The 27387-nt window shown below is 41.3% G+C and overlaps 1 protein-coding gene across 6 annotated transcripts in view; it reads right to left on the reverse strand.

The window, feature by feature from the left end:
- The window catches only part of CADPS2 (calcium dependent secretion activator 2), a 694049-nt gene that overhangs the window by 120268 nt on the left and 546394 nt on the right, over window positions 1–27387 (reverse strand). For 4 of the 6 annotated variants that reach the window (XM_089672135.1, XM_089672136.1, XM_089672132.1 and 1 more), the window contains 2 exons: window positions 12644–12718; window positions 2403–2486 (listed from right to left, as the gene is read on the reverse strand). In XM_089672135.1, the coding sequence (XP_089528261.1) occupies window positions 2403–2486; window positions 12644–12718 (159 nt within the window). The remainder of the gene's footprint in view (window positions 1–2402; window positions 2487–12643; window positions 12719–27387) is intronic. The other 2 variants (XM_089672134.1, XM_089672133.1) reach the window with 1 other exon arrangement.

Here is a 27387-nt window from a genome sequence, read left to right on the forward strand (position 1 = left end):
TCATATTGGGAGTGGGGTGCTGTAGCACTCTCAAGAGCTGGTTAGGAGAGTAGGAGTAGTGGATTAGTTACAGGAATAGGACGAATGCTAAAGGCGGTGAGTGGAGCTCCCTTCAGACACGTCCAGCCATCTTGGTGGTATAGCCTACTTGCAGAGAGACCCCTGTCCTGCAGCCATGTCCTTAAAACCAGTGACTAATGAGCAGGATGGCAAACCAATCATTGGGGCAGAAGATCCAGTCGATCTGGAAGAGCCAACAAAAATGCCACATCCACCTGGGCCAATCCAGGACTATAAGGATCACCTCAAAGCCCTCCATTTCAATCCTGTAGAGCCAGACAGGGAGTAGTTTCAAAGATGGAAAGGCATAGATTAGGTTGCAATGATCCCATGGAGCCACCAGAGCATCCTGAGCAGTTTTCTGTTGAACTTGGATGCCAGTAGGTCCACATCTGGCATCCCCACCTGTGATACTGGTTCTGGAACTCTTGAAGGTTTAAGGACCATTCCCAGGTCCAGGCACTGCTGGCTGGCATATTTAGTTGATCATTTGTCCACGCCTGGAATATGAACAGCTGACAAAGTTGAAAGATGAAGCTCTGCCCAGGACAGGATCCTTTCTACTTCTGCAGCAGTAAGACTTCTGGTTCCTCCCTGAAGGTTGATGTATGCCACTGCCGTGGCATTGTCTGAATGGATCCTGATCAGATGACCATCCAAGCTGAAATGTCCAGCACTGTTGGGACATCCAAATTGCCTGGAGATCCAGAATGTTGATTTTGAGATTCCTCCAGCACTGCAGTCCCCTGCAGTAACGTGGCACTCCCCAGCCAGTCAGGCTTGCATCTGTTATAAGGATCCTCTAAAAGATTAGAAGGAAGGGTTTCCTAAAGGTCAGAGCTGGGTTGCTGAACCACAAAGCCAAAGTCTTCACCTGTCTTTGGTTACAGGTGAAGGGACAGTCTTGAAAGAGACTACCATCAGCTTCAGTAAAACAGAAATGCAAAGCTGGTAAATTCCTGGACTGAAGACTAGGAGTGGAGAGTTTAAAGTTGTTTTTTTTTTTTGGGCAGAAAAACTCTGGCTGGAGCTGTGTTTAGGATCAGAGCCAGGTACTCCAAGAAATGAGTTGGCTCCAATGCAGACTTCTAAAGGTTAAGGATCCATCCAAACCTTTTCATGGTCTTAACTGTCCATGACACACTGTCTGTCAAGATTTGTGCTAACTGCTTTCTCAACAGGAGGTCATTCAGATATTCCACAATGCGGATGGCCCTGGGAACATAAGGCAAGCACAGGGGTTGGAACCTTATTGATTGTACAGGGCATAGAAGACAGGTCAAATGGAAGGGTGACAATCTGAAAGTACTGAAGAACCCCAGCACAATGAAAGAATTAGTGATGTGCTAAAAAAAATAATAGGGACAAAAAAAAAATGAGGGTGTCCAAGGCAGCTCTCAGGAAACATTGCCCCTCAAAGTGCACATGCAGTAAACGTTTTTTTTAGCACACCTGCTTCATAGCCCTACATTTTAACTAAAGAGTTCTCCGTATGTTAACTGACAGGAGACTGGTAGATGAAATTACATGAGAGAAATCCACCAAGTGCAGGAGAAAATATGTTCATCCTTCTAGGACACTAGCAAAAATGAGGTATGCTAGGAATGGGAGGTGTTATACAAGGCTGGCCACTGTTTTTTGTTTTTCAGTGATCAAGTCCTCCTGTAGGCGGCAGTATAATTCAACTGTCTCTGGCTGCTATGTCAATCAATGAATGAGAACTACAGAACTGCTCCTCACTGTCCAAACAGCAGGCTATGGCAAGCTGGTGACAGAGCTGTATTACTGGACTTTAAGAGAAAAGTTAGGTCTTTGACCTGGCTAGACTGTGTAGGGTGCTTGGATCACTCAAAGGCTTAAATAAAAATGTTTTGGCAGGTAAGACACAGTATTTGAATTGTGTACTATTCCCGATCTCCAGATTCAATTTAAGATTGTATCACAATATTTAGCTCTAAATGAGCCAAAGATAAATACTACTTAAAAATGTACCTTACTATCTAATGCTTACCAAATATGAGCTGCTGAGAACTCAAAGGACACCTTTTCCTCTTGACCCAAAAATAACAAAGGATCATTTGCTTGGGAAAGGGAACATTTTATGTTGTATTCTGGCACCAACATTATCCAGCAGGTTGAAAGATCTTTAAAATGTCAAACCATTCTGCTATTTGTCTCCTACATCTAGCAGTGACCATTACATGCAAGTATGTCAAATCATTGTAAGAGCTAACAAAAGATCTTTAATCTACATTACTTTACTAAATTTCCTTTTCCAATGATTACTATAGAGAACTGGATAGTAAAATGTAATTGTGGGATACTAAATGATGTATACTTACAGTGAAAGACAGAATAGATGAAAAGAACGTGCCTTCATCGTATCTTGCCAATTTAGACAGGACCCCTTCCAGTACTGAAACAAACTTTGATTAGGTGCATTAGTTAGATCTGGTGTTAGAAAGGGTGACATATAGGTAATTGAAAAACATAGCTTATTAATATTTGCTCAGTGACTGCACAGGCAGTTAATTAGAAATATTAATTAGTACTAAAAATGGTATCATTAAAATTATTGCTGTACAAAGAGCAATGACTTTCAAATATGTTACAATCATGTATACATTGCTATGTGAGTTTATAATATAGCAGTTAGAATGTATAACTTAAAAGTGCATATTTTCTAGGAAACCTCTTTTCCTTCATTATTATACTATGATCTCCTCCCAAACCTTCTGGTACTGGATCTTATATTGTTTAGCCATTTCTAGAGCTTTATGAACAATATCAAATACGATTATAGGACAACAGATACATCCAAATCAGTCACACACCGGAAAGCAAGTCAGGCACAAGAAAAAATAAACAAAGAACACTTGGGGTCACTCTTCTACCCAGAGCTGTGCAGATTTGAACCAAAAAAAAAAATTATTCTCTGTGAGCTTTGATGTTAGGCAGCTCATAGAAGATTTGAGTCCCTCATCAGCACAGTCAGTGTTGATAGGGGAATGGCTCCCGCAGCAGTATTGAGTTCTGCCAGCAGCAGAGAGCCTTTTTGGCTAGCAGAACACAATGAATACTGTTAGTGGCTATAGCCTCTGGCAGTAATCACATGTAGAAAAATTTGAAAGGCTAGTTGTACCCAAGTTGATCGATGGATCGACTTGGGTACAATCAGCCTGCCCATACATGGATCCAATCTCAGCCAACCCCTGCTGAACTGGTCGAATTTCGATCCATGTATGACTGGCTTTAACCGCCATGATTTTTGGAGTATGCCATGTAGGTGGTAATATGAAGCTTTGCTTTGATTTCTAAGTCCGTCAATGAATAATAAACTAGTTATTCTTATTTCTTGAGCTTGCTATAATTACTTCAACGAGCAGCATGCCAGAAAGCTTAAATGAGAATACTGCACAAATCGCATACCATTTTCTTTAAAGTATAAGAAAAAGTTCAAAGTTTGATTACACTTTTGCCCCCAGGCACCTGAGCTAATGTAGCCCCCCACCCCCATACTTACCAAATTTGCATTGTTGAGGACTGCCTCCACGTTTACATCCTTTATATCAGCTCTTATAAACACTGTGAAAACTTATATTTAAAGCTTGGGGGGAAAAAAACGTTGTTTGACAGTCCCCTCACCCTTTATCACTTTGTTACAGAGAAGGAGGAAGGAAGAAACCGTGCTCAAAAACCTTCCAACCTGGGCTTTCAATATAAACCAAACAAACATAAAACTAAGCATCTCTGATACTTTCATTGTTCTCTGATCAGCTTTGTCTTGGCTTCCATAATAAAGCAGCAAGTCTTCTTGGTCAGGTCTTAAGTAGCATAGAGGAAATGAATATCCTTTGGCAGGTCTTCTAGGAGTAGTGGTCAAAAGTTGGCTCTTTGCTCAGAGGTAAGTGCCAAAAGCATAGCGTCTGACATTTTTTTCAGACTCTTAAATCATAAAATCCAATGCATCTTGTGGGTTCAGCAGTTCCTCTCTTTGACAAGACTTGGTTGAATAAAGCATATACTGGACTGATAAAATTGGAGAGATCTGGGGGTAATTAGTACGTTCACTCCAGCCCAACCTGAGCCAGTGGGCTCTTCAAAGGGTTTTCCCCTCTCACTAGTTTGTATAAATGCATATCAAAGTCCCTGCTCCCCTTGGATGCTTTTTTTCAATAGATATCATTGGATACTGGCCTTCATATTAACAGCTCCACCACTGCATCGAAATGAGCTAACAGGTTCAATTGCTTCTAGTTAGTGTTTCCTAAAGGCACAATTTAAGGCTGAACTCAGCTGGGAACATATTGTACAACACCAACAAATACAGTTATGTATTTTTGAGAAATAATTAAATACAGTACATACAACTATTGTAAATACCAGAAATGTTTTCATTATCAGTATCCTACAATCCTTTTCACAGAACTGGTCATACAAGACAGGCGGTAGGGAGCACTATGAATAAATGAGGTGCTGCTGCATACAAAAAAGCTGTCGAAGTACATGTTGACAAGACTAGAGAGTGAGAACACAGATGACCTTATTGATGTGCTGAACTCCTTCACTGACCCATCCCTGAGGGGGGTGTTTTGACTACTGTTCTTAAACAAGCTGTACTGCTGCTGCAGTATAGGTTGAGGATCTTGCTGTTCCATTTGGAAAGTATGTCTGCATTTCAAGACTGGGTGCACAGAATTATAAGTGCTTTGACAGGCAGGCAAAACCATTTCCATAAAACAGAACTACATTCATATAAAAAGGACGCACACATTTAATTAATTCAAGCATTCATTCAAATCCTTGACTGTAGTTATACATTGTACCTCCGTCTGCCTTTATATTAAATTCCTGTAATCTTCTAAAGTAGAACTCACAGAGAGCAAGTGAGGACCTCATCGGTGTACCCTTACTCTTTCACAATCAAATCACAGGCTTGGGGATGTCCTTACAATACGCCTATACCACTTATAGTGCCACTCAAGGTGCTCTGGTAGATTCGGTATCTCACAGCAATGTAAGGGTGCAGGCTGTCTTATGCTTAATCCAGATAACAAGGAAGTATGAGGGGATGAGAGACGCTGTACACCACTAGCTCACCAGGTTAAAAGAAATATGAATGGCCTCAGCCTTGAGTGCCTCCTGAGCCCCTATCTATGATTAGACCCTGATGGGCGGGGCAAAATGCATCAGAGATGGGGTTCAGGAGAAGCTCAAGGCTGAGGCCGTTTATATTTCTTTTCACCTGTTGAGCTAGTGGTGTGCAGTGTCTCTCATCCTCTCATGCTTCCTTGCTTTGGGGATGTATTGCTTTAAAAATGGTGAGGCTCAAGACCTGGCTTTGTTGTCTAAAAACGGTGAATGAATCTTTATAGTAGGTGAATAGAATAGCAAATCTTAGTCATGTACAAGCCCAATTCCAAAAAAGTTGGGATGCAGTGTTAAATCTACATAAATCAGGATGCAATGAAATGCAAATCTCAAACCCATATTTTATTCACAATAGAAATACAAAATATATCAAATGTTTAAACAAAGAAAATGTACCATTTTAAGAAAAAAATAAGTAATATTGAAATTGAACAGCAACACATCTCAAGAAAATTGGGGCAAGGCCATCTTCTCTTCTTTTAACATCACTCTGTAAATGTATGTGAACTTAAGAGACTAGCTCAGACTGTTCAACGATCCTGGATCTTCTTTGTCATATTTTTTGTTTCAAGATACGCCAAATATTTTCAGTTGGTGAAAGAAGTGATCTGCAGACAGGCCAGTTAAGCATAAGGACTCTTCTACTACGAAGTCATTCTGTTGTCATAGATGCAGTATGCGGTTTATCATTGTATTGCTGAAATATGCAAGGCCTTCCCTAAAAAAGACGTAGTCTGAATGGGGGCATATGGTTCTCTAAAACCCAGATATATCTTTCAACATTGATTATGCCTTTCCAGATGTGCAAGCTGCCCATTCCATATGCACTAATGTATCCTCATACCATCAGTGATGCTGGCTTTTGAACTGAGTGTTTATAAACATGTCAAAAAGAAATGTCAAATTTTGATTCTTCTGACCACAGAACAGTTTTCCACTTTGCAACAGGCCGTCTTAAATGATCTTTGGCCCAAAAAAGATGGCTGAGTTTCTGGGTCATGTTCAGATATGGCTTCTTTGCATAATAGAGCTTTACCTTGCATTTTTTGATGGCACGGGGAACTGTGTTCACAGACAGTGATTTTTGGAAGTATTCCTCAGCCAATGCAGTGATGTCCACCACAGAATCATGCTTGTTTTCAATGCAGTGCCACCTGAGGGTGCAATGATCACGAGAAACAAATACTGCTTTCGGCCTTGTCCCTTGTGCATTGAGATTTCTCTTGATTCTCTGAATCTTTTGATGAGAATATGTACCGTAGATGGTGCAATTTTATGTTGAGGAACATTATTCTGAAATTGACAGTTTGTAGATGCAGCTTTGCACAGATTGATGAAACTCTGCTCCTTTAATAACCAATCGTGTTACTGACCTGTTGCCAATTTTTGCTACTTAATCGCAAAATGTTCTTTCAGCTCTTCCTTGTTAGTTCCACTTACTTCCCAGCTTTTTGCTGTCCTTTCCCAACTTTTTTGAAATGTGTTGCTGCCATCAATTTAAAAATTACCTTATTTTTCTCTTACAATGGCACATTTTCTCAGTAAAAACATCTGAAGTTTTCTTTCTTTCTATTTTGAATAAAATATGGGTTTATTAGATTTGCAAATCATTGCATCCCATTTTTATGTAGATTTTACACAGCGCCCCAACATTTTTGGAATTGGGGTTGTAATACAGCTCACAAAATATGTATTTCAAGAATGTATTTAGCTACATACCTGTATTGCTTCTCTAACATCTACTGACTATATTGTATGTACTAGATATTTGGCTATGCCATCATCTCATACAATTTTTTTTTCTTTTTCTTAAAGCCACCATTTATCAGAGTCTGAAAGTCTGAAATAACAGCAGTATGTGATATCTTAGACCTTTTTTACATGGGCTTCAGCTTGTATAATAGCAGTGTGAACAGCAAGCTTTGGCAAAACATTTGCAGAGCTTTCAGCAAGCTTTGTTTAAGCTTTTAAAGTACCATTTAGCTTCAGTTTGTAAATGTTGAACAAAGATCCTAATGGGAGTTCTGATTGCCACTTTATGCAAGCTGCTAACAGACTTCAGCACTTCTTGCAGAATGCTGAAAGACTGCTGGTGCCTGCTAGCAGCTTGTTTAAAGTGGCAGTCAGCACTTCCATTAGGATCTGTGTTCAACATTTACAAACTAAAGCTGAATGGTACTTTAAAAGCTTTGACAAAGCTTGCTGAAATTTCTGCAAATGTTTTGTCAAATCTTGTTGTTCACACTGCTCTTATACAAGCTGACGGCAGTGTGAAACAGGCCTAACAGCATCCCAAAACCAGCAATACGAAAGTCAAATTAGGGGAAATCATTTAAAAAAATGATACTATATTGTGGGGAAAACCAAAATATTCTTATTCCAGACACATTAATAAATCATGTTAACTGTGTTTTCTTAAAATATATACAAATATATAATAGATATGCAGTGATTAACAAAAGAGAAGTAGAATAAAGCTAAATCAATCTCTGACTATGTTAGCTCATTACTGCAACAAGCTAGCACTTAAACAGGAGACGTGTTCCAATGAACACACATCTAAGCAGGGATTTCCCTATCTTTTTTTTGTCTCCTGGAAAGGAACTGAAGGGAAATATCCCCTTGGGGACACAAATGGCAAAAGATGGACAGGGGTTTTAACCATTCTATACTCTATCCAGCACACACACAAACAAAAATTGGCTGTAGATAAACTATAAACAAAATGCCAATCTAGGAAAAAGCTGTAATATTAGGAACTTCAAGTAAACCATATATGAAATACAGGAAATCTTTGGAAAAATATACAGTCAGGTCCATAAATATTGGGACATCGACACAATTTTAAACATTTTTGGCTCTCTACACCACCACAATGGATTTGAAATGAAACGAACAAGATGTGCTTTAACTGCAGACTGTCAGCTTTAATTTGAGGGTATTTACATCCAAATCAGGTGAACGGTGTAGGAATTACAACAGTTTGCATATGTGCCTCCCACTTGTTAAGGGACCAAAAGTAATGGGACAGAATAATAATCATAAATCAAACTTTCACTTTTTAATACTTGGTTGCAAATCCTTTGCAGTCAATTACAGCCTTTATTCTGGAACGCATAGACATCACCAGATGCTGGGTTTCATCCCTGGTGATGCTCTGCCAGGCCTCTACTGCAAATGTCTTCAGTTCCTGCTTGTTCTTGGGGCATTTTCCCTTCAGTTTTGTCTTCAGCAAGTGAAATGCATGCTCAAGTTGGATTCTGGTCAGGTGATTGACTTGGCCTTTGCATAACATTCCACTTCTTTCCCTTAAAAAACTCTTTGGTTGCTTTTGCAGTATGCTTTGGGTCATTGTCCATCTGCACTGTGAAGCAGCGTCCAATGAGTTCTGAAGCATTTGGCTGAATATGACCAGATAATATTGCCCGAAACACTTCAGAATTCATCCTGCTGCTTTTGTCAGCAGTCACATCATCAATAAATACAAGAGAACCAGTTCCATTGGCAGCCATACATGCCCACGCCATGACACTACCACCACCATGCTTCACTGATGAGGTGGTATGCTTAGGATCATGAGCAGTTCCTTTCCTTCTCCATACTCTTCTCTTCCCATCACTCTGGTACAAGTTGATCTTGGTCTCATCTGTCCATAGGATGTTGTTCCAGAACTGTGAAGGCTTTTTTAGATGTAATTTGGCAAACTCTAAGCTGGCCTTCCTGTTTTTGAGGCTCACCAATGGTTTACATCTTGTGGTGAACCCTCTGTATTCACTCTGGTTAAGTCTTCTCTTGATTGTTGACTTTGACACACATACACCTACCTCCTGGAGAGTGTTCTTGATCTGGCCAACTGTTGTGAAGGGTGTTTTCTTCACCAGGGAAAGAATTCTTCAGTCATCCACCACAGTTGTTTTCTGTGGTCTTCCGGGTCTTTTGGTGTTGCTGAGCTCACCGGTGCGTTGCTTCTTTTTAAGAATGTTCCAAACAGTTGTTTTGGCCACGCCTAATGTTTTTGCTATCTCTCTGATGGTTTTTTTTTTTTTTTTTAGCCTAATGATGGCTTGCTTCACTGATAGTGACAACTCTTTGGATCTCATCTTGAGAGTTGACTGCAACAGATTCCAAATGCAAATAGCACACTTGAAAGGAACTCTGGACCTTTTATCTGCTCATTGTAATTAGGATAATGAGGGAATAACACAAACCTGGCCATGGAATAGCTGAGAAGCTAATTGTCCCATTACTTTTGGTCCCTTAACAAGTGGGAGGCACATATGCAAACTGTTGTAATTCCTACACCGTTCACCTGATTTGGATGCAAATACCCTCAAATTAAAGCTGACAGTCTGCAGTTAAAGCACATCTTGTTTGATTCATTTCAAATCCATTGTGGTGGTGTATAGAGCCAAAAATTTTAGAATTGTGTCTATGTCCCAATATTTATGGACCTGACTGTAAGTCTACATTAAAAACGTTTTGATGTATTTAAAATTATATTGCAACACACAGCTTTGTAGGTTCTCCTTGTATGTCAAAAAGCATAAATCGGCATCCCCATAGAATAATTGTTAAGACAAACCGGTTACTAGAAAAACTAACTAGATGCTGGAGTACTTTTTGGTGAACTTGAAAAGAGATAAAGCAACCATTATGCACATGGGCTTATGAAAATAAACAGCATTATTTTTCTGCCAGAATTTGGCAGATAAAATGCCTCCAATGTTACATTATGTACAATCAGGTCCATAAATATTGGGACATCGACACAATTCTAACATTTTTGGCTCTATACACCACCACAATGGATTTGAAATGAAACGAACAAGAGGTGCTTTAACTGCAGACTGTCAGCTTTAATTTGAGGGTATTTACATCCAAATCAGGTGAACGGTGTAGGAATTACAACAGTTTGCATAAGTGCCTCCCACTTGTTAAGGGGACAAAAGTAATGGGACAGAATAATAATCATAAATAAAACTTTCACTTTTTAATACTTGGTTGCAAATCCTTTGCAGTCAATTACAGCCTAAAGTCTGGAACGCATAGACATCACCAGACACTGGGTTTCATCCCTGGTCATGCTCTGCTAGGCCTCTACTGCAACTGTCTTCAGTTCCTGCTTGTTCTTGGGGCATTTTCCCTTCAGTTTTGTCTTCAGCAAGTGAAATGCATGCTCATTCAGATTCAGGTCAGGTGATTGATTTGGCCATTGCATAACATTTCACTTCTTTCCCTTAAAAACTCTTTGGTTGCTTTTGCAGTATGCTTTGGGTCATTGTCCATCTGCACTGTAAAGCGGCGTCCAATGAGTTCTGAAGCATTTGGCTGAATATGAGCAGATAATATTGCCCAAAACACTTCAGAATTCATCCTGCTGCTTTTGTCAGCAGTCACATCATCAATAAATACAAGAGAACCAGTTCCATTGGCAGCCATACATGCCCACGCCATGACACTACCACCACCATGCTTCACTGATGAGGTGGTATGCTTAGGATCATGAGCAGTTCCTTTCCTTCTCCATACTCTTCTCTTCCCATCACTCTGGTACAAGTTGATCTTGGTCTCATCTGTCCATAGGATGTTGTTCCAGAACTGTGAAGGCTTTTTTAGATATCGTTTGGCAAACTAATCTGGCCTTCCTGTTTTTGAGGCTCACCAATGGTTTACATCTTGTGGTGAACCCTCTGTATTCACTCTAGTGAAGTCTTCTCTTGATTGTTGACTTTGACACACATACACCTACCTCCTGGAGAGTGTTCTTGATCTGGCTAACTGTTGTGAAGGGTGTTTTCTTCACCAGGGAAAGAATTCTTCGGTCATCCACCACAGTTGTTTTCCGTGGTCTTCTTGGTCTTTTGGTGTTGCTGAGCTCACCGGTGCGTTCCTCCTTTTTAAGAATGTTCCAAACAGTTGTTTTGGCCACGCCTAATGTTTTTGCTATCTCTCTGATGGGTTTGTTTTGTTTTTTCAGCCTAATGATGGCTTGCTTCACTGATAGTGACAGCTCTTTGGATCTCATCTTGAGTGTTGACAGCAACAGATTCCAAATGCAAATAGCACACTTGAAATGAACTCTGGACCTTTTATCTGCTCATTGTAATTGGGATAATGAGGGAATAACACACACCTGGCCATGGAACAGCTGAGAAGCCAATTGTCCCATTACTTTTGGTACCTTAACAAGTGGGAGGCACATATGCAAACTGTTGTAATTCCTATACCGTTCACCTGATTCGGATGTAAATACCCTCAAATTAAAGCTGACAGTCTGCAGTTAAAGCACATCTTGTTTGTTTCATTTCAAATCCATTGTGGTGGTGTATAGAGCCAAAAATGTTAGAATTGTGTTGATGTCCCAATATTTATGGACCTGACTGTAAGTGCATTTATGAGCATATTACATTTTAACAGAAATGCATTCTACTGGCCAGAATGTTAACTCATTCTGGCCTTTGTAATACAATTACCCACACACCAGCACGTTTGGTGTTTTTTTTTTTCTTTTACTGCCTGTAAACCCACCTGTTCAAACACTCCTGTAAACACCTATGGGTACATGACCACATAGAGTTGCATTTGCAGACTGAAAAAAGACAAATTCTTTCAGAACAGATTTTTAAAGCATGTTGGCAAGCAGACAGGCAGATCACCTGCAAAGTAGCATAATATCTCTAAAAATCTGAGAAAATTATTAGAATAGGAACTGAAAAATAAGTCTCCATGTGGTGAATCAAAGTGAGAATGTTGAAAGCAAAGATACTGTACTACAAACTTCAAGGATCCTGGCCAGGCAATACCTTAGACACCATATATATTACCTTGAGCTATATTCCTTTGAATTACCCATATTTACAGTGCAGACATTTACATGCTTAAGTCATGCACATATTTTAAGTAGAATTAAATGCAACACATTTTTCATACTGTATAATGGAGGGTTATAACCCCTATCACGTTTGTTTTTGCTATCTGTGTCCCACTGGGGAGATTTCCCTTCACTTTCCGTCTAATAACCTAAACAGGAAGTGTGAGGGAATCCCTGATTGTCCCCAGGGTTGCCAGATCTAGTGTTCCCATTGCAAGATTTCCCATTTCTTGCTATTCTAGGGAACACTCAAAATTATGGATTTATTTTTAACTTTCACTTTCAATTACATTAGTCAACATGACAATGAATGAGGATAACGCTCTCTAATGAGAGCACAGACAGAAATAAAAACCTGGCAGGTGTTCCAATTCCTCTCCACTCTCTCCAAAACTAAGAAACAAATGTTGCCTTTAGTTATACTTTAAGCACAGAAAAGTGTCACCTTCATATGCAAATTATCAAGGTATCAGTCTTCCAACTACACAACACAGGCAGATACAGAAAGCACTTCAATAAAAATAAGCAGCAATGATAAAATATACATAAAAATAAATTTACCTTCAAAACAAGAAGTGATATAATTTCAGTAACAGTTTCCTCGATTAAGTCATCTATTTTGGAATGGTACTGTTGCTATAATGTGACAACAAGAATATAATCAATACAATGGTAGATATCACTTAGTAGATAAAATATAATTGTATTTTCAGTACACATTAGTAGAACAAAACCTTGAAAATGATCCATCCAATCAACAGTTCCTCTTATTCTATCTGGTACATTTTCCCATGTTCGATGCTAAGTTAAGCAGCTAATGGGGTTATTATTTAGATGAATTGATTTGCCATTCTCATTCAGGAGAAGGAATGTGAAGGATAAGTTTTGTGTCTCCTACAATTAAGGTAGCCATGCATTTTCTAAAGAGTTGCTCTGGATGGAAAACCAAAAAGACTAGAAAAAGATTCAATTAATACAACATTGCATGTCCAACAACTTGCATTCATAAGTTTAGCTAAACGTGCTATAGAAAGAAATGAGCTTCCATTTATCCACATGAGAAAAGCCTTTTTTCCATTACGTGATGGAAGCGTTGTATTTTTCACAATATATTCAAGGTAGTACATAATAGATATTTCACCAACACACAAATGAATGGAAAATTAACAGACCTGACAACTAGCATTTTCATTTCTCATTTTGTATTGTATTTTTTTCTCTTGCTCTGGTTTGTCTCAAAATATGTAACACAATTATTGGGGATAAACAGAAACTCATCAATTAGATAATGTTGAAATTTCTTTTCTTTTGAGAAAACCACTTCATATAAAATCAACATTCCAATTGTTAACTCCATTAGAACCCTCTCAAAAAGCATACAAAAATGGAATAGAAATAGGGGCAATATACATACAATCTACAATTTAATTACAATGCTCCTGAATACTCACAATGATCTGATTTGTCTTATTAAACACAAAAAAAATGAAAAGAAACAAAGTAAATGACACAAAGATGTTAATGTATTGTAATAATACTGAAAAGAAAAAGAAAATTAAAAGAAAAGCAAAGAAAATGACACAAAGATGTTGCCGTTTCACAATAATACTAAAACATACTGTATATGAATAATAGGTTTATATGTTTAATATATACAAAATAGAAGGCTTATGTTTAACCACTTGCTTACTGGGCACTTTTAACCCCTTCCTGCCCAGACCAATTTTCAGCTTTCTGCGCTCTCATACTTTGAATGACAATTGTGCGATCATGCAACACTACAAACTACATTTTTATCATTTTTTTGAGACAGACCTTTCTTTTGGTGGTATTTGATCACTACTGGGGTTTTTATTTTTTGCTGTTAGGGGGCACTGATGGGAATGATAGGTGGCACTGATGGGCAGCACTGATTAAACTGATGGGCACTGATGGGGCTACATTGATCACCAGGACACTGATGATCAGTGCTCTGATGATCAGTGTAGATGTCCCCCTGCAAAATGCTGCTTACCGGCTCTCCGCTCCTCATGCACTGCCATCGTGAGGAGAGGACTGCCGATAACTGCCATTTCCTATTTACTTGGTGATCAGCTGTGATTGGACACAGCTGGCCTCTTGGTAAAAGCAGCCGTGATTTGCCCAATTCTTAGTCATGTGATCAGCTGAACATAGATCGCGCGCAGTGTGCGCCCCATGGGACGCGCGGGGGGTGTGGTTCTGGGAGGATGTCCATGGACACCCTCCCAGAACTAGCCGACTGCGCTGTAGCCGTCTTTTGGCTATAGCATGGTTGGGAACTGGTTAAACAATATATACCAGGACAATTGTTCTCATTAACTTGACTGTCTTAAGACATAGGGCATGTAACTGGTATTACATTGTATTGGTGTTGATATTTGTAATTGATTGCAAAAATATGTATAAACAAATACTCTGATTAAATAAAGAATTAAAAAATATATATATCTACAAAATATCTGAAATACATACTTTACACTGTTAAGGAATGTGACTTAAGAAATTTCCATGGCTCCTAAAGAATATGAATTTTGACTTACCTGTAAATTCATTATCATAAAGTTCAGTACAGGACACAGAACATGTATTCTAAGACCATGGGTTATATGTTGTACCTTTAGGTGATTGGACTCTGGCTCCAGTCTTGTTTTTTTTTTTAATCAATAAGCAATTATCAAGACATAGACAGGAGGGCCCTATGCCCTGTACTGTACGCCAGACTAAGGAATTTACAAGTGAGTCACGATCCCGGCTATTTCAGTTGCATAGTACAGAACTAGTATTCCTAGACCAGGGACTTACCTAAGCAATAAACTGAGGGATGGGCAACAACATAGCAAACAGAACTAACAACAGGTTCACAGGAATACAAGGGCCAAAGAACCTGAACAAAAACACTCAAATGACAGCTTGAAGCTCATATCAGCCAAAGTTTTTTTTTGTTTACAGCGCAAAAAATAAAAATCGCACAAGTGATCAAATACCACCAAGGGAAAGCTCGAGTTGTGGGGGAAAAAAGTACATACATTTAATCTACAATGTTGCATGACCGCGCAATTGTCAGTTAATTTAACGATGCGCTGTATCACAAAAAATGGCTTGGTCAGGAAGGGGGGGGGGGGGGGGGGGGTAAATCCTCTGGAGGGCAAGTTTTTAAATTTCTGGTGCTCTGATGCAGTGTAGTTCCATTTTAATCACTTGCCATCCGGGCGCACTTTACATAAAGGCACGGATGGCTGCTTCCTGGAGTTGGATGTATTAAAATGTCTTCCTGCTGCTCACTCGAGGCCCCAGAGTGTGCAGCAGAATGCCCTATGATAACAGGGGATCACAGTTCGGAGCACCATGAGTTTGCTGTGACCATCACAGTGATTACACTTGTAAACAAAGACTAAATGTGCAGCTTTTCATATCTTTCCTCTCAGAACACTTGGCTGAGAGAGCAAACAGTGTTTTCTACATTACATTATATTTTCGGTGACATTGTACTGCTATGGCTAGTGATCAGATACACTGGCTGGCTGTTCTCCTGACACTGTAAGCCAGTGCAGTCAGCCACATTATCAGTACCATGTCAGCACACTGGTGCAGCCAGTCACAGTGTCCCTGATCACCGCTACACCAGTCACAGTGCCATTAAATCAGTGTAGCAAGAACCAGTGTTCCTGATTGCTGCCACGCCAGACCAGTGTAGCCATCAACAGTGTTCCAGATCACTGCCAGCTAAGTATCAGTGTCATCAGACCAGTCAACAGTGTTCCTGATCACTGCAATACAGGTCCCACTATCATCAGACTATTGCAAGCCAGTAACAGTGACCCACAAAGACAAAATTAGGTGCCGCTCAAGTAGGGGGATGAAGTCTAAACTAGACCATTGTGCGTGCTGGCAGGGATAGGAAACTCATCCTAGCTCCAAGCTGCAGCAATGTCAGTAGGAAAGATCCATAATCCGCACAAATGCAGAGCCATATGCATGAGGTGAGATGAATGGCAGCCTCAACCCGGACTCCAGCCAGGCCACTCCCCCAATGCAATTTACTCTGCCCCTTGAAGCTTAATTATAGGGACAGAGGTTCTGAGAATGAGGGGGTCTTTATAGGGGCATCATTGGCTGTCATGTGATAAGAACAGATGGCGCAGGTGGAAAAAATGCATGGGTATGCAAACAAGCAAGTAGACAGATAAAATCAGTCACAAGCTTCAAAATTAGTCACAAAGATCAAAACAAATGTGCAATTACAACACACATATAGCATAAACATGCAAAAATAATATACTAAACATAAAACATACATAGTGTCATAGTGAAATTAAAAAATGATAAAGTCCTTAAATAGACCTGCAGACCACTCATCCACTCTTGATGTGAATAAACCCAATTCACGTGTTTGAAATACGAATGTGTAACACGTGCTCAAATAAAGGAATATCCATGTGCTGCACCACCGTGTGCTTTCACCTTTCAATGCTGCTGCTTACTTCCACTATTGACCCACACTCAAGGTAAGGTCAACATGAGCATTTCCCAGTATAGCGCACTGTGTTTGTATTATTGTGTTCATTGGCTAATAAATATACATCCGTTGAGATACTACACTGTGAGAGATCTTCTATTCCCTTTCTTTTCCTTAACTTACTGCTCTGAGCTACTGAGTTGCTGACAGGAAAGTTGGTGCTGGTTTTTGCTGAAGAGTAGAAGAAGCACAACCCATTATACTGCTCATGTTATATATATAAATGCCCATGTTGACCTTAACCTTTCAAAGGGCATAAATTATGTTGTGCATGATAAATATTGTATTAATTGGTAACTTTGTGTGAAAAAATACATTTTAATTTTCTTTCTGCATTTTCCAAAAACTAGTGGAAAAAAATGTGATATTCAAAAGACTATGTCTCTTAGTAAATACAGTATGTTGGAGGGTCTGCTTTTAAAAATGTTGTCATTTTGTTTTTTTCCTGTCCTTGCTCGTCGGTGCCTCAAGAAAGGTAGTTAAGAAATAATCAGACATGTAATTTATGCCCCTTGAAAACCTAAAGGTGTTCCTTAGATTTTGGGCCACTCTATGCATCTAGACAGTGAAAATGTTTCACACATGTCCCCATAATCAGGAATAGAAGAAGAATGTGTTTTGGGATGTAATGGTAGTTATATCAATGCTGTGTGTGAGAAATAACTTGTTAAAATGACAACTCTGTTAAAAAAAAAAAAAAATATATATATATATATATATATATATATATATATAAATATAAAGCGATCTGGAGTAAAACTGGGCAAAGAGAACTGCCTCAAAGGAGACCACCATCAAGTCCATAACCCTCATGTAGGAATTAACTAAGAAGTGCCATTCAGACTTGAGGATCCTTGTGTAGGACTTTAGGGAAGCAGCCTTTTCTTGGAGAAGAAAAATGCTGGCTTGTTCTGTGTCTGCAATTAGACCCAGCCAAAAAGTTGATTATCCAGCCATGTATTGTCCTCCCACAGCAAACCTTAAATAATGTTGAAGTGGGGAGAACGTGGGGGATGTATAGTTAGGCATCATGCAGGTCTACTACTGCCTGAAATTCCCTTAGGCTTAGACAAGCATTGATAGATCTTGCTGATTCCATCTGGAATTTTGGTACACAAAGTAATCTGTTTTGAGATTTTAGGTCCCGCATTGAGCATATGCCCTCAATTGATTTTGGGCATGTGAGCATGTTTTAAGAAAACCACTCTTCAAAAGGAACTGTTATAGCCACTCCTTGTGTCTGAAGTTGGTGCAAGGTTTTCATCAAATATGCCTTTTGGTCTGAAGCTAGCAGAATTGAAGACAAAAAGTAAGGAGGGAGCAGAAATAGAAACTCTAGTTTGTACCCCATTGAAATAATAGATTGGGAGGCGTGTTCAAGATGGCGGCGGGAGCAGACATATAGGAGGAGATCTCCGCCGCCTTCTAGCAATGTCTGTCCATCCTGGACACAGGGGGCCCTACTGACTGTCTGCCGAGGTGACCCCGGCAACCCCTGCCCGCGGTCCCGGCAGATTGCGGCCTACGAGGCCAGTCGCGGCTGATGTGAGGCCCGTACCCGGCCGATGTGAGGCCCATACCCGGCCAGCGCTGCATCTGAGCCTGGAGACCAGCGTTTTGTGTCCCTCCAACATCGGGGGACCCCGTGGACCAGCGCTATAACCAAAAAGGGAGATCCAGGCTGGCTGATACTCCCCACTCACTGATCAGGGCCTGATGTGGCTCGTGAGGCCTGTCGCGGCCTACACGAGGCCAGGACCTGCCTCACTGCACCCAGAAACAGAGACATGGATAGGTGAGCTGTTGATGGGGGGAATCTGACAACTTTAGCTACCCCTGTATCCTGTGCAGGAACCCACATCCCTATTGGGGCTTGCGCTCAAAGGAGTCTGCGCGCTCTCTCTGGATATAGAGGACAGACCCGGTCTGGGAGCTCTGTGGGGCAGCCTGCACCTATCCCCCCCCCCCCCATCTTTACCTGTGAAAATTTCTTCTACAATTTAAAGCCTATGGCGAGAAGCATGGACTACCCTATAGAGGTTATCCCTATGTAAACACATGAGGACAGGGTTGATGGCCATTTGATCTCCCTGTCCCGCGCCACTGGAACATTTACCTCGGCATATTAGACTTCCATTCTCCATGCACTGGTACAAAAGATCCCAGGTACATGCGGAATATTTGGTCTACGCCCGACGGTACATCGCGCCCCACGCAATAAGCCTAAACACTGGGTTCAGCAAAAAGAGTCTCCACATCGGTTGTCCGTCAAGATGGCGCCCAGCCCCCTGAGCCTGATCATACTATGCGGCTTACAGGAGATCCGGACTCAAGTGAGGATAGTCAGCACCAGTTCCCCTCTGTCTTAACCAGTTCTTTGAAGCACAACCCTGAAGCTTTATTACACAATGTACGCGCTATTGAGAGATTACAAATGCCTCTCGCAAGCTGTCCTCCAATTTGATAAAAGATCTAAAGAAATTGGGCCATCGTGCTCATCAATTGGAACAGCAAATGGATCTGTTGACTACAGTATTGGTGGGTCATGAGCAGGAAGTGGAGGATTTACAAGCAGAGTTAGACACCCTAAAAGATAAATTGTAAGATATGGAGAACAGGGTCCGTAGAGATAACCTCCGTATTCGTGGCGTCCCTGAGGTGGTAACTGATCTACAGGGTACTGCTACTGCCCTCTTTCAGAAACTGGATCCAGAGATCCCTCTGGAATGTTTGGAATTTGATTGTATTCACAGAGCTTTAGCCCCCAAACTCACGGAGGGCCCCCCAAGGGACATTATTATTAAGTTCCACTATTACCGCACTAAAGAACGCCTCCTGCAGGTGGCTCAAAATCGACCAACATTGGAATTCCAGGGTAACTCCCTTCAACTGTTTGCGGATTTGTCTCCAAATACAATACCAAAACGCCGCACCCTGAGACCCTACCTACAAATCTTACAGTCAGCTGATATCAAATATAGATAGGCATTTCTGTTTAAGCTCTCCTTCTACCAAGGCCGACAGTTCCAGGCTTCCTCTCCAGCGGATCTTCGTCGTCACTTCCAGGAACTGAAATTTGACTTGCCACCATCCCAATCTGAAGAGGCCTCTATCCCTGCACGCTTGCGGGGATCACAATCTTCACGCAAGTCACCTCCCCCGAGTCAAAACAGCTCTCAAGCTCTCCGAACCCTTCAGGTCCAGTGATTCCAGGAGGTCTCTGCGAGCTGATAATTCTGCTCAATCTCCTACTTTTTTTTTCCATTGTAGCAGTACGGGTGATATTGGCCTTGAGCACTCTTTTTTGTTAATTTCCAGCTTCTGTGCGGTCATGTGATATATTACCTCTTTTACTGGGGCCTAGGCCCCTATGGACATGTTAGCTTTGCTTAGGTTGTTCTCACACCTCTTGCGGTTGATGAGCGACACAAGAGGTGGATAGTCTACTATAGGCGTGACCCTGCTTATTGGGCTGGACCCGTTAGCAGTCTCACACATATGACTATCCAGAGTTTTTACCTGCCTCTGTGTCGCTCATTGACTGCAGTTCATATAGCCTTAGTGTCAGGGCTCCCGGGTATGACCAGAGGTATGTGACTGACGCAGGGAAACGCAGACTTCAGATATGTTATAAACAATATAATTTATTAACACTAACAATACAAACATAAACGCAGTGCAATACTAAAACATAACACAGTGCAAACAAACCAAACCAAACCACCCACAGATAACAGTACATACAATGCAAGCGTCGTCAGGCAGGCCGGGTCAATAACAATCGGGCAGGTAGGTACAGGGGGAGCAAGCGGAGAATGGTCGGGGTCACAAGCCAGGTTCAGCAGGTAGCGGGCAGCGTGGTACAGAGGGTCAGGCAGAGGGATGGTCAGGAACGAGCCGGGGTCAGAGCAGGAGAGGGTCAGCGTAATCAGAACAGGCAGAGTTTGGCAACAAGGAAACGTACTAGCAGGAACACAGGAACAGGAACAAGAATGCAGGATTACAAGATACAGGGCCCAGGAAAAACACACACACCAAGGCAAAGACTGCAGGTCTGGCCATCACTTAAATACACCTGCATAAGAAGTTTCAGGTGTTTGGCTGACTGCAGGGTTGAGTCTCTGATTGCTGGGAGCACCCGCTGGCCAGCCCTGGTACTGCAGCTCACAAGGCAGGTGAGTCCCACCACTACTGGCAAGTCCATTCCTAACACTTAGTTACCATTTGATTATTACTAGGTAGTGCAGTAACATAGCCTATGTTGTTTGCTAAATAATTTTTTGTGCTAGTTAAGCAGAGGAGTTCCGGTGGACCATTGCGTCCCCCCTCGAGCTTGTGTTTGGATTGGACCGTTGCCCTATCCGCTACCCAGCCTACATGTAGGTTTATCCTCCACAACTGGTTGTTATGCTTTTTGTGCTGATCTTATTGCGTCAAAAGTATATTGCCTGTATACGAGATGGTTTAATGTCTTTCTTCCTTGCTTGCTTTTTTTCCCCTTTCCCTGGTTTCTTGTTCCGTGTACGTTGTCTTTTCACCTTATTTTTTTCAGGGCTCCCGGGGATCGTGACGGAGGCTATTCTCTTCTTTTTCTGCTGCCATGTTGTTAAATTGGTTATCCTTGAATGTTCAAGGTATGAACTCCCCCCAAAAGAGAGTGAAGATATTTAAGTTCCTCCGGGCTTGCCACATAGATATTGCCTGCCTACAAGAAACTCACTTTTCCGCTACTTCTAGCCCGAAGTATTTTGATGCCTGCTACCCTCAGGTTTTTCAGGTTTCGAGCCCTACAAAACAAAGGGGAGTCCTCATTGCTTTCCATAAGAAAACCCCATTTGTTTGTGTGAAACCTATTGCGGACCTGAATGGTAGGTACCTTTTATTACAGGGTACAATTCAGGATGTAGATGTCATGCTTTTGACTTACAATATTATGCTCCAAATGTTAATCCTGTGCCTTTCTTATCGCATGCCTGTTCCCTTCTGGCGATTCACCAATGAGGAACTCTTCTGGTAGCGGGGGACTCGAATTTAGTTCTGTATCCTGCTCTTGATAAGTATCCCACATAGGACTCTAACCCCTCCTCTGCAGCCAAATCTTTCGCTCAAACCTTACGGACTCATGATTTGGTAGACTTATGGTGTGAGCTCCACCCTGGGAGAAAGACTACACTTATTACTTGCACCTTTATCACACTCATTCCAGAATTGACCATGCTTTAGTATTACAAAAACATCTTCCTCTTGTGCGCTCCGTGTCTACTCTTACTGTGCCGTGGTCTGATCATGACCCCATTTTGGTGGTCTGTCAATCCCTTCTTTGCAAGCCTTCCTATTCTTCTTGGAGTATGAACGACTCCTTGCTGTCATTGAAAGAAGTTCAGGCAGACATTCTGCACAAATCTATGAAATATTTCAAGCTCAATTCAGGTTCTGTCTCTTCATCAGTGACATTGTGGGAAGCGTACAAGGCAGTCCTTCGAGGTCATATTATCCGAGTAGCCTCAGGGCATAAGCGGTAGAGGCAACATAAACAGCGTCAGCTTGCAACACAATTAGCTACTGTGTCATCTCAATTTAAACAGTCACCGACTCCCCCCAACCAAAGGTTCTTGGACCAGGCGCGCCTGGAATTGGTTCTTTGCTTAACAGACGATGCCGAGCGCTCCTTACGCTGGACACGTCAGAAGTGGTACAGTAAAGCAAACTGGATTCTATGCTAATCGCGCAGGTTGCGTTCTTTTATGCACAATCCAAACTGATCTCTTTGTGCACTCGACATAATGTCCTAACAAGTAATCCTGCAAAAGTGTTGGAGGAGTTTCGGTACCGTCTTGCTAAACTTTACACAGACCCTACTCGGGCAGAACCCCATGCTATCTCTGACTTTTTATCTTGTCTGTCTTTGCCTACTCTGACTCAACCTCATAGAGATTTGATGGACCGTGATATTCAAATATCGGAAGTCTTGCACTGTGACGCCGATTTGAAGACTAGCAAATGTCCAGGACCTGATGGCTACACAGCCTTGTACTATAAAAAACTGGTTGATGTTCTGGCCCCTCACCTCGCACCCATGTTTAATGCGGTGAAAGGAGATTCAGCCTTTTCCCCTGATTTGCTGACTGCCAACGTTGTCAAGATCCCGAAACCGGATCGGGACCATTCCTCTTCGGCGAATTATAGACAAATCTCTCTTATCAACGTCGATATGAAAATCCTTGCAAAATGTTTAGCTACCCGTTTGAAATCTTTCCTTTCTCGTCTGATCAAAAAAGACTAGATGGGCTTTGTCCCCCATAGACAAGCTGGGGACGCAATCAGACAAATTTTACAGTTACAACACCAGGCTCACACTCGCAAAATTGAAATGATGCTTTTATCCCTGGATATCAATAAGGCCTTCGACACCTTATCCTGGCCTTACCTCATGTCGGTCCTTCACCATTTTGGCTTTGGTCCCTCATTCCTGCGTTGGATTTCGTCGCTATATTTGTGCCCCCAAACAAAACTCAAATACTATGGTTTTGAGTCCTCAACGTTTTCGATTGGTAGAGGAACTAGGCAGGGCTGCCTGCTCTCTCCCATATTATTTATCTTGGCTTTGGAGCCCCTAGCAGAGGCTATCCGTATGCATCTTGATATTAAGGGGCTGGATGTAGCCGGTTCCCAGCATAAGCTGTCTTTGTTTGCGGACGACATATTGCTGTCTGTTACTAATCCAGGGATTACTCTGTCCAACTTAGTGGCGGTTCTGGACTCATTCGCTGCTCTTTCAGGCTTCTATGTCAATCTCGCTAAATCCAAAGCCATGTCTATTACCCTTTCCCCCACGCTACTGGCAACTCTGAAACAATCGTTTTCTTTTCAATGGTTTTCGGTCTTGCCATATCTGGGGATTAAGATCTCCCCGTTTTATGAAGGACTGTATTAGGCTAATTTCCCCTCTGTCTATAAGGACTTGATGGAAATGCTGTCTTCTTGGGCTCATCTCCCACTTTTGTGGTTCGGAAGAATTAACGCGATCCGTATGACTTATCTCCCAAAATTATTATATGTGTTTCGGGTTTTACCGATCCCTATCCCTTTGCATATCTTATGCATCATCAACGGAAGCTTCTGTCTTTCATCTGGGGCTCCTCCCGCCCTAGAATTAATGAAAGAATTTTAATTGCCCGTAGGAATGAAGGTGGATTGTCAGTCCTGAATCTTTATGCATACTATCTAGCGGCAAACATAGCCCCACTAGCCCAAGTTCACGCGTCTCCAATATTCCCTTGAAACTGAAGATTCTAGAATTGTCAAGAGTTTCCCAAATAATTCAGACATGGTGGAAAAATCTGCTTTTGACAGACAGGCCACATGTTGCGTGTCTGAGAGGAAGCCAGAGTCAAATAATGGGAGCAGTGTCATAACAGGATATTGCTCTGGGACAAGGGAACAGCCATTGCCCTAAGTAGCACTGGAGTTTCCTATAGGACATCTGTAGAATGTAACATATTCAGTCATTTTGTCCCAGATCCATTTTGCCTGTAATCTGCCATTGTGAAGTGAGGGAATCCTCACCCTGTAGGGAATTCATGGTTACGGAAAGGATGGGGTTGTGCATGTCTGGATATAGGTATAACTCTGACTATGTTCCTGTGGATATGGCCTCCTGTGATGGGAAGGCATCATTCAGGAGGCATGTTAATTACCTCATCCTTTTGAGACTAAGTCTGGATGGGAGGAGAAAAACCACCAAGTTAAAATTGCTTGAACTGAGAAACATTGGAGACAAAATAGCAAGAGTTGCTACAATAAAGTGAATAACCCCCAAATCCTCAACCTTTAGAACTGCATAATGTACTACACATTGAGGCATTTTTTCTGTAAAAGCCAGGAACTGGAATAAATACACAGGGGAACCTGCTGCTGGACTAATTAGAGGTACCGGATTTATCCATCATGGTGGGCACAAACCCAAACCAGTCTTCACGGTCTGGGCACTACAAAAATGGACCACAGCAATGGACCTGGATAGCACCCTGCAGGTAACTACACACATTTCACTAAGCTGAGCATCTAATGCAGGATCCAGTGGCCGAAGCAAACATTACAGGCCGACCCCACACACTGGGGTCCATCAGAGAAAACAAATTGAAAATGGTTAGAAAAAGAAAAATAGTTCTATATAGGAGAACAGTTCCATCACATAAGGCCACTAGCAAAAAAACTGAAGTCTCGCAGAGTGGGTGGGATTATATGATGCACTCTGGGGGTGGCCCACGCAAGTTTTTTTGCCAGTTTCCAATCACATGAAGGTAGCAGTCTATACCTATAGTCTAAGAATACAAGTACTGTGTCCTGTACAGTACTATTAAAATAGAGGACTTTTTACTTACTGTAAACTCCTTTTCTTGGAGTACTTTAAAGGACACATGAACATTTTATGTTAAGGGGCACTCTGATGGGCACATTCTATGTGCACCTTAACATAAAATGTGCCCATGAGAGTGCCCCTTAACATTCAGTGTACCCATTTGAGTGCCCCTGTAAGACTACACCCTACCTTGAGGACAGACAGGAGCTGTGCCAGGATCCTTGCTGGATGCTTGTGTACAAGCAGGGAGTGGGAGCCAGAGAGACCGTGAACTGAAAAGGGCAGGGCGCACACGTGATGTCCTGTTGCCATGATGACCATCCTGCTCAGCTGGTGGTCAGGGCGGCAGTGCTGCTGTGGCCGTTCGCGGACTGTGGTCCGCCATTTAGTTACCGCTGGCCTAGAATAACAGCTCTCATTTCGATAAAACCTTAGTTTCATAAGAACATAAGGAAGGGACATGTGTACTCCAAGAAGAATATTTTTCAGCAAGTTACAAGCATTGTACAATCAAGGACACAGGATAGAGTATTCAGGTATGCTGGGACATTCAAAAGCAGTCCAACTGAGAGGTGGGATACAGAGCAAACAAAATGCTAACAGGCCCATGAAAACCAATGAGGTAATACAGAGGGCTTAACATAGAAGCCTAAAGAACCTTATGACAACAGCCGGCATTAGCTGAGGCCTGAACATCCACCTGGTAAAACAAATATGCAAACAAAAAAACAGATCTGATGAACAGATGCTTCATGCTGAAAAGTTCAAGAAGCATTTACTGATCTGGTGGAATATGCTTTTGGCAGGGAAAGGTGGAACTTTGTTTTTAAAGTAGAACTAAAGGCAAAACCTTTTTTTTTATTCTGGATAGAGTAAGGAAGGAATATAACAAAGTTTTTTTTTTTTTTACCACTTGTGACCCATTTTGAGGATATCCCTTCACTTCCTGTCCTACAACAAAAACAAGAAATAAAAGGGAAATCCCTCCAAAGTGAAGGAATGCCTGGTTGTCACCAGAACTAGTATTCCCACTGGAAGATTTCCCCTCTATTACTATTCTGGGGCAACTCAAAAATTGGGACTTTCACTTTAATGTTTTTTTTTTTTAAGTTTTGCATTTTGTTAACGTTTAAATCTTTATATTTGAACGATGAGTTGTCTATTTCACCTGACAATAGCACAATGAGAATCATGCTGCCCCCTACAGGGATTCTCATGAATGACAGATCAAGACCAATTAAGGGAAGCTATAGCTAAGAAATAGACTCAAATAGTGTACCCCATCCAGATTATGAAGGGAATCTCTCCAGCGTGTCCAAGAACAGGACAAAGAGAGGGGAGAACAATGTCCTGGTTAAGGTGAAAGGAGGCCTTGGGCCTCAAGACAACCCCATCTCTGTGTAGGACAAGAAAGTTTTTTTTTTTTTTTTTTTACAGGTCAAGGTCACCAACTCAGAAACTTATCTCGCAAATGTGATGGCAATGAAGTAGGTCATTGCAACCTTGTGAGTAAAAGTAGATAGCGGAATAGCCCCAACAAGTTTAAAGGGCTGTTTCTGAAGAACTGACAGATCCATGTTGAGATCACATGTATTCATTTTAAACATAAAAAGGGCACTCGGACACTAAACAGATATATACCATTAAATCACTTGCAAAGTTTGTGAAATATGGGTTTAAAAAAACAGGGTATTGGTAAATAATGTGAAAATAATGTGATAGATTTTGAAATACGGGACAATGGAGGGCTAAACTACCCTGGTGATTTTAATTTCTTGCCAATAATAGATCTAACAACTTTTTAGTTGCTCAGTCCTGCTACTAAAATCACTAGAATTTAAACACAAGGTATTGCAAATGAGCGCTAAACAGATAGAACTAATGGGTCCCTATTGACTAGGCTAATCAACTCCTGACACCTTATGTGGATTGATCTAAAGCAGGCTATTCAAGCAAGACATACCAAAATATACATCCATGGACCAAAACACCTCCTAGCACTGCACAGGTCAGGCCAGCAACTACAAAAAGTGTTTGAGGTTAAATAAATACTACATACTTTTTTCATCAATTGAATTTATTATTTAACCATTTAACTAGCATGGATGTATCTTTAACATTATAGCAATCAAATGGTAAAATCATGATCACAGCTGCAACAGCAAATATATAGTTTTGGGGACTGTTCAGTGAATGTAAATGTGATACATGTACATCTTTTTGATTAAAATACCAAAGAGAAAATTGCTGCCACATTGTTAGATTGGTACCAGATCAGTTAGCTAAAAACACTCAAGCAAGAGTTCCAATCTGAACAACTGCAACCACAGAAGTTGTGGCAATCACAAGAATGAACAGTAGCTCATCCTGGAAAGGCTGGGGTTAAACATTGATTGTCCCACCCTG

The sequence above is a fragment of the Staurois parvus genome, unplaced genomic scaffold (genome assembly GCF_062004578.1).
Source record: "Staurois parvus isolate SC_StPar_1 unplaced genomic scaffold, SC_StPar_1.0 ptg000120l, whole genome shotgun sequence".
In the NCBI taxonomy this organism is placed as follows: domain Eukaryota; kingdom Metazoa; phylum Chordata; class Amphibia; order Anura; family Ranidae; genus Staurois; species Staurois parvus.